Below are 8,844 nucleotides of genomic sequence, written 5' to 3' on the forward strand. Positions count from 1 at the left end.
TTCCATCCTTTTTTTTTTTTTGTTCTTTTTCTTCTAGCTATTAAATTACCTTCTGTTTTATTTTCTCTCTTTGTTGCATTAATAAAAAAGTAATAAATAATTTATTTAGATATAGTTCCAAAAATGTACAGCTTTCCTTTTTTCCTTTGACATGAATGAGCACAAACTTGTTGCATGTACTACAACATGCATTGCGAAAATGATAAAATAACTAACTCTTAAAACAATTCAACAACTGATCAGCATCCTATACATAATACACACAGCATCGAAAGTGAAGAATTGGGAAGGTTTGCATACTACCAGAGTTTAGACATATGCATGAAAACTTTCCACTGTTGCTTTAGATAATAATAAACATTGTTAATATAAATTGGTTTGATTTGGGCGGAAGAATTTACTCTTCAGACCTTTCTTCTCTTCTGTTTTCTCCAAAATCAAAACTCAAACACATTCTAAAGAATCTGTCACATGGTATCAAGAAAATGAGCAAAGCTAGAGTACTTTGGTTCCCACCCAACTTCGTGGCAGGTTCTTGTATTGTTTAATCTCTTACCTAGAGGGTCGTTAGTTCCTGCATAGGCATACATAAATATATATTATTAATGCTGATAAGAGCAGAAATATGAATGACTCTCAACTCACAACATAGTAATGATCATAGATTCTGGGTTAATTAAGTTTCAACATCAAAAGTGGGAGAACTCACCAGTAAATTTATCAAACTTTTTACTGAACTTCCCACTTGCATTGACTAGATCCATCATTTCTTGCCTGCAAATGTATGACCAGTGTGAGAGAATGCTCTCAACGAAAAATAGAAAGCAAAAAATCTCGTAGAAATGCATCAGTAATAGTGCATGAACAATCCAATAATCAGAATGCATGCCATTTGACGAGCTAAGGAGGAAGCATCTAACCTAGATAACGGGTGATTATCGCAACCCAAGAAAATCTTTCCACGAGGATTCTTCTTCAAAATTGCAACTGCAAGGGAAGCTGCATCCTGGTGTGGAAGCATGTTCAAAACTCAAAGTGAAGATCATATTATCTCCATCATCATAATAACCACAAATACATCAAAGGAAGCAAAGGATAGGATAAAAATATTATAGAAGAAACAGTTCCAGTAGCACTTTTTCTGTTAATTCTTAGAAGCATGGGATGATCAAGCTCAACTTGAATCTTTGACAACTCAAAGTATCAAATATTGAAAATCACTTACAGAATAAACTTCAATCCTTCAGTAATATGAAGCAGAAATCACTAAAAATATTGGGAAACCAAATACAAAAAATGAGTTAAGATGTAATGGCATTCTGACCTCGTAATGTATAAGATTCAGGATGTGATCAGGACGACTATCAACAACGCCCTTTTCTAAATAATAGTTGTGCGCACCTCTATCTGCTTTGTGTAATTGGTCAAGGTTGCATTGAGATAAAAACATCACAGCAATGATTAGATAAATTTAAAAGGAAAATCTTTAATTTGGGATAAATTCAATCTAATAAAAGGATATATAAAGCCCTGCTAATCTTAGAACACAACCACCAGATTCTAGTACCACGTTTTCAGCTTTAAGGAGGACATCAACTCTAGGGCTCCTCCCAATTGGCACAACTGGAGAATCCTAAAGAAGTATATCTCTTTAGCATAAATCAACAAACCTTGAAGCAATTCAAACAATTTGCAAGTTTATTACACAGTAGATCAAGAAACCAGTATCTTATGGTAAGTAACAGGATAAAAAATAAAAAAGACAGTTCGCATTTGCAACCCACCTCATTACATGATCCGTTATCATTACAATTGTATGGAGCAGAGCTTGATGTAAATACAAAAGAACCTTCACGATTCCAGCTTAATGCAGCTAGCCTGATTAGTTGGCAATCCATGGCAACATGAGTGCATAAGAATACAACTACTACATGGACAAATTTTTCTATTGCCAAGTAAATTTCACTTTTCACAGGGTTACCAATAACTAAGTTATATAAATGAAGCAATCTTGGAACATTCAAGTTGATCATAACCGAGTGTTATACCCTTTGACCTTTAATTACCAAATACAAAATGATGGAATCAACTCTTAAGATTTCTCACCTAACATTACCCGCATAGTCTGGGGTCCGGGAAGGTGGAGCACAATAAATTATATTTGAAAACTTGTGGGTACCTTCTGTCCAATTCAAGGAGGGGTTAATCCCCAATTGAATCAAGTCTTTGTGATGATCACTAGTCATTGTTTGTCCATAAACTTGACAACTCGGGTTTTCCTTCTCAGAAGCATATATACAAACAATTAGAATGCATTGATTAGTGAGTGACAAATAGCAATGCCATCGAACAAGTTAGATCACAACAGTATAAAAGATACCTCTCTCCAATTCTGAGCTACCAAACGACCAAGAACCCCAGGACCCACAATGAGCAAGTCATGGTTTCCAATTACAGGGTTAGAATTAGAGTGTGATTCTTGAGTGGGTGAGAATGCATCTTGTGAAACCCGCAAATAGGTTGCTTTAGATACCGAAAAAGATGTCAACTTTGCAGAAGGTGAGCGAGAGAGTTGGATTGAATCGAGGAACCCAATACAGGAAGTGAAAGTGAGACACGCCATTGTTCCCATCTTAACGAAGATGAGGCTTCCTTTGGTCTCTATTTGTTTTGAAAAGCGGCACCATTTTATTTATCATTTTGTTTTTATTATATGATTGATTGGGAAAATTATAACTTATGTAAGACAAAATATTTAATAGAGTACAAATTTACACAATAAGAGTACGAATTTTTTTAATATATAAAACATCATGTAAATATTTCACTTTTTAATTTACATATGGCGCTAGAGTACGTGCTGGACTCCATTATGGGGAAGGGGTGTGCTTAACATGTTTGTGGTGTTAGGAGGGAACAACTCGGATCCTGCGAGTTGACACCACCCACACGGACAGTCCGATTTCATTCACCATGTGATTTCAGCTCTCAGTTCACCAAAACAATTTCTATCTGTACTCAAAACGGAGGGTCCGAGTTCTTTTCAAAATCAAAGCATGGAACTCGGACCATGCGACTTGTACTACATTGCATATTAAAAAACCACGTTAAGGTAACATGGAGGGTCCGATTTATAGCACCCCAAATTTTATTTCTCATTAGCATACAAATCGGACCGTGTGATTTGATAGGCAAAATTTATAAACAAAGAAAACGCACGGTCCAAGTTCTTCTCTGTGAAACTGACAAAAAGCTGTCCCACATATACGTCTAGTCCCCCATGCTTCCATATCCAAGAAAAGCACACGTATAGATTCCATTTCGATAAAATTGAGCCTAAATATTTTAAATAGCATATATAATTCATTATCCTGGTATTTATTTTTGAGAATTATTTTTTTTTTAATATAAAATCAAAATTTGAATTTTAAGTTGAGTTGTTAACAAATAATGACTTATTAAATATTTATCAAAATCCTCAAAGATTATTAATTGAGTAAAAATCTGTATATTAGTGGAGTTAAAATCAGCTCTTATCACTTACCATTTACTCAATACTTTATCGGAAAAGCTCTGCATGGCTTGTATGCTTTACAAGTTCATTAAACAATAAAATCAAAATATGCGCTACTTCAGGTACGTTGATTACACGCGTTATATAACATCGCGCGTATATCTAACTACCAGATTTAAAATATTTCTTTCCTTTTTCGTTTTCGTTATTTTGAGATTTCGTTGTTCTTCTTCTCGCGCGTCTTCCCTCCTTCTTCTCCATCGTTCTTTTCCTCTCCTTTTCTCACTAGCATCTTCTTCGTTTAGGTTACCTTTTTCTCTCTCTGCAACTCGACCTTCGTTTTCTATTTTTGATTTGTTGTTTTCTGAAATCAAAGTTTGATCTCGTTTTGAAGATAATGGATCATTCAACCTCAGATTCTCAGCTGAATGCAGGCGAAGTGGATTATGAGTCAGAATCTAATGAAGTTCCTGAGGTTTGATTTACATAGGATTAGTATGAATTTTCTTTCAGTAATTTGTATAGCATTGTGTAGTTGAAAAATTGCTGAACATTGACTGTGAAAGTAACACGTTTACCTGAATCTGTCGATTCAATGTATTAGTTGTGATTAATTACCTGGAATTTGTAGCAGACGCTCGGGTGTAGATCAATTCTTGTTTGGGTGTATTTTAGCTAGAAGTGTGGGTGTATCTACACTTTACTGGTTTTTTGTTATTTTAATTGACTTGTTGTTGTTCAGGTGTATTATATCAGACATGATTGGGTGTGTTTTTAGTTTTTGAGATGGTGTATTCTGCAGCCTGCGTATTTACAGTTTATGACTTTAAAAGTCATTCTGTAGTTGAGTTGTTGCGGTTCGGGTGTATCGTATTAGACATGATTGGGTGTATTTGAATCATATCTATGGGTGTATTCACAGTTCTGACACTGTGTATTTTGCAGCCTCTCTCGGTTGTTGATGACGAGCTTGTTCCAAAGGTCGGAATGACCTTTACCACCCTTGAAGATGCTGGAAAATTTTACAGGAACTACGCCAAGGCTGCAGGTTTCTCTACAAGAGTTCGGTGCACAAATAGGAAGGGAAACGAGATTAAGAACCAACTGATTACATGTAGCAGAGAGGGAAAATGGAAATCTAAAATATCTCCGACCGAGAAGACCAATCCGACAGCCGGTCTAAACTGTCCTGCAAGAATTTATATACACACATTGAAGGATGTCGGTGCTTGGATCATTTCAAAGGTTGTGCTGGATCATTCACACCCCTGCTGTCCAAGCAAAGCAGAGATGCTCAAATAGCACAGGGAACTAAGCATGTCCATTCGTCGTATGATAGAGAACAACGAGGAGGCCGGTATCAGACCAAGCAAAACCTACCAATCATTTGTTGCTGCTGCCGGGGGTCACCGCGAGTTAAATTTTATCGAAAAGGACGTGAGGAATTACATTACCAGGGAAGTGCGGAATGTTTCCGAACAAGAAGATGCAAAGGAATTCGGAAAATATTTGTTAAGAATGAAAGAGAAGAATCCGAATTTCTTTTTTGAGATCCAACTTGAAGAGGATCAATCGATTAAGCTGGCTTTTTGGGCCGATGCAAGAAGCAGAGCCGCCTTTGAGTATTTCGGAGACGTCATTTCATTCGACACCACCTACAATACAAACAGGTAACAAACTGCCCCTGTTTATGATGCTAAATTAATTTATTTTTACTAATCCGCATCAAAGTGCATTCATTTTTTAACAAGTATATCACCCGGAACAGCTCGCTTATTCAGTTCGTCAAACAATACGATAATTGCCTCGGAAGCAGGGAGCAAGCAGAGAGAGAATCAGATGCTGCAGATTTTCATACGCTCATACCGTGTGCAACCAAATCCTGCATTGAAGCTCAATTTCAAGATGCGTACACTCACGCAAAGTTTAGGGAAGTCCAAGCGCAATTCAGAGGAAAAGCGAATTGCATTACCAAATTAAAGAATTCCGCTCTAGGCTATTCAGTATACGACGTCGGAGAACAAGTTTCCAGCTCAATATTCAACAAGTTCGTGGTTACTTACGACTCAGTGGCAGCCGAGGTAAAATGCCAATGCTTATTATTCGAGTCGAGGGGGATACTGTGCCGTCACGCACTAAGTGTGTTAAGCTTCGAACAAGTAAGCCAAGTGTCACCGAGATACATACTGGAACGATGGAGCAAGAAGGTAAAGAGGTGACACACACACATCAAGAGCAGCCACGACGAGCCACTAATAGAGCCAAGAAGCAAGAGGTTCGACCAATTGGTTTTTCGTTCCAAAATATCTGCGAATTTGCCTCCGAATCGGAGGAGCTGACTGCAATTCTGCACCGTGCGTACGATAACGTCGGTGTATAGTTTTATAGAATATGGGTGTAAAAGCACCGTTATTTTGGGTGTATTTTCGTTAATTCACAATTTACATATAGACACATATATAGATACATATAGAACAAAAGGTGTAAAAATTCTCAGGTTATGGGTTTATATTTGATTTGATGTTTTTCTTCATATTTTAGTACATGTAATTCATACATTTTGAATACAGCAGACAGTTTGGGTGTATATTTTATGCAATCTTGGGTGTATTATTAGACTTGCGTTGGGTGTAACAGTTTATATATGCCTTGATTTTTTCCTTCATATTTTACCACCTGTAATACAGCTTTTGAATACATCACAGACAGTTTACCAGCACAGATAGTTTAACTATGGGAAAAAATATACATGGAATATAAGTTGTTGATAAATGGCAAATATTTACATCATTTTTCAATTTACAAACTACCAAGCAGTTGGATTACCCAGTTTTTATATCAGCAGAATTAATCTGACAAAACGGACTTAATAATACAGAGGATGGCTTCGACAGCCTTATAGCACTACTCTCTCTAATTGCCCGATCTCTCTGTGTATTCATCTCACTGAATAGTATCCGGGAAGCGTACTCCACTCTATAGTGGTCCACCTCCTCCTACAATTAAAAAGTATATTCTGTTTAAACAGCAATATTAATTCAGTAAAGTAATACAGAGTTATATGGTTCTAAAGAGAGTTACCTGTGGCCAATTATCCCATTGATACTTCCCCTTTTTGATGTTTTCCGTCTCAATTAACTCCATCCACTTCATAACGTACACAGCGCAGTCATAGCTGAAAACGAAGAAAATAAATTACAAATCTCATTTACAAAAGTTTAATGTTCAGAGTCACAAATTTATACCTTGTTTTTTGGCCTGATATTTTAACATATGGTGATTTAATTTCCTTCTCCCTCTCTCCTTTCTGCAGAGGTTCCCCGCCGGCATATGTTATCAATCTTGAAAATACGTATCCCTTAAATACGAAAACAAATCAGTAATACACCCGAATGAATGGACAAGATACACCCAACTGAATGGACAATATACACCCATCAGAACTAAAGAAATAGACCTATCTATTAAAGTAAAGAAGACAGAGGCAACTTACAGTGAATTTATTAATGGCCTTTCTCTCATCGGTGGGAGCTTTTTTGTGTAGCGGGTCAAGTATTTGACATTTCCGCTTTCTTGTATTTATCAGCCATAACCACCAATGCCCCGAGTAGCAGACAGAGGCAAAAATCTAAAGGATTGCCACACGTGAACAGTGTGTTATTTTATTTTGCAAATAAGTAAATAAGCGTACTAACAAATTTAGCAAACGAAAACTTACATATGGGTGCGAAGTCAATTTTTTTCTATCTATGAAGGGAATGAAACTAGGGTAGGCTTCCACCCTGAATTTCTTTTTCGTTTTTGGTGATACGAATTCCCCGTTTGGGTGATCCGAAAGTGCCATGCACTGCAAGTATTGCGAAACAAGAAATGAAATACTAAACTTACACCCAATGGAACGTAATAAAGACACCCAAATCAATACAGAAAATACACCCAAAGTTCGGAGAAGTAACACTTACCACAATATCGGGGGAGAGACAGTATATTTGTTCTTTAAACCTCTTTTCATTTTTGTTGTTGAGGATGAGGCAGATGGCAGATACAATCTAGAAATATATGCCAAAATCAATTTTACATTAATAAGCATTGTAATTGACTTTGCTGTAAAAAGATTAATGTTATATTCAGATACACTCATTGATAACAGTGAGATACACCCATAGATATGATTCAGATAAATCCATATATATCAGTCAGGTATCACTCAAACATGCTTCAATATCAAATTAATTGAGATATCAGTAAGACACCCATATGTAAGAATCAGATACACCCATTGATAACAGTGAGATAGATATTATTCAGATACATTCATATATATCAGTCAGATATCAGTCAAACATGCTTCAATATCAAGCCACAATACAAGTTCAAGCAGTATACACCCCCCAATCTACGGAATAAACCCCCAAAAATCAACAACAGTAGCAGGAGAACTTAGAACAAGAACGTAGAACGACGTAGAACTTAGAAGAACGACATAGAACTTAGAACAGTGTAACAAAGAAGCAAGAAGTAAACCCTAGAAGAACGACGTAGAAGAAAAGTAGAATATACAGTAATCTTAATGAACTTACGTTGAGTGTTGTTGCTTTGTTTTCTCTTCAGATTCTTCACGGAGAGTTTGATGTTGTTTTGATGGAGGTTTCGAACAACGATTTGTATATTTTGAACTTTGATTTTTGCTCGAAAATGGGAGCGTTTCCTTGTTTTCGAAGCGTTTTGAGAAGTGGAAGAAGTGGAGGAAGTGGAAGAGTCTGCCATACGTAACCGTTTGTGTTGAGCGCGTGATTTTGACGCGCCATGTTATGCTTCTTTATGCGCGTGTCTTCGATTTGGGCTGGGCCAACTTGGATGCTTGTAAAATTGTATGTGTAGCAGGCCCGATACTTTATTTTCATGTTAATTAATCATATAATAAACATAAATAATAATATAATGTATTTCTATCCAAAAAAAAGTTTGGTGATCAAGTACTTAAGAAATCCTTCCATTGACTAAAATAAGTTTTTATGTTCAATTCATTAGTCATATTAAAAATTTTTCTGATATAGATTTGTCGATTCAAATTTTATTTCAGATAATTAATCTTAACTCTTATATATTCTCTTTCTCTTTCTTCCGCATTTGTTTTAAGAAATAAAAAAAATAAAAATACTTGTCTTACTAATTTACTAATGTAAATTCTTTTGTTCAGTATGATTTCAAATTATTAAAATAATAACATAAAATAATATTGAGATATCATATATTCATATATACTTTTTATCTTTAAAATTAATTTAGCACATTAATCTTGTTTTTTAAATTTTATAACAAAAATAATA

General features: G+C 35.7%; 1 protein-coding gene and 1 long non-coding RNA gene across 2 annotated transcripts; both read right to left on the minus strand.

Annotated features, from left to right (window-relative positions):
- Positions 159-2,689, minus strand: LOC107631478. The gene is made up of 8 exons (XM_016334936.2): positions 2,381-2,689; positions 2,107-2,279; positions 1,785-1,878; positions 1,523-1,633; positions 1,325-1,414; positions 921-1,006; positions 710-774; positions 159-574 (listed from the first exon to the last, which is right to left on the minus strand). The coding sequence occupies exons 1-8, from the start codon at positions 2,630-2,632 to the stop codon at positions 468-470; spliced, it is 978 nt and encodes a 325-aa protein (XP_016190422.1). The 5' UTR covers positions 2,633-2,689; the 3' UTR covers positions 159-467.
- Positions 6,355-6,993, minus strand: LOC110269853. Its single transcript, XR_002358608.1, has 3 exons — positions 6,760-6,993; positions 6,596-6,689; positions 6,355-6,510 (listed from the first exon to the last, which is right to left on the minus strand). It is a non-coding gene; the product is annotated as an uncharacterized LOC110269853 (long non-coding RNA).

This window comes from Arachis ipaensis, chromosome B03 (genome assembly GCF_000816755.2).
Source record: "Arachis ipaensis cultivar K30076 chromosome B03, Araip1.1, whole genome shotgun sequence".
Lineage (NCBI taxonomy): Eukaryota > Viridiplantae > Streptophyta > Magnoliopsida > Fabales > Fabaceae > Arachis > Arachis ipaensis.

Coding starts and splice junctions, on each gene's coding strand:
- LOC107631478 (XM_016334936.2), bottom strand. CDS start 2,632: ATGGGAACAATGGCGTGTCTCACTTTCACTTCCTGTATTGGGTTCCTC. Junction 1,879..2,106: donor GACTATGCGGGTAATGTTAG/GTGAGAAATCTT, acceptor CCAACTAATCAG/GCTAGCTGCATTAAGCTGGA. Junction 1,415..1,522: donor TAAGATTAGCAGGGCTTTAT/ATATCCTTTTAT, acceptor GACCAATTACAC/AAAGCAGATAGAGGTGCGCA.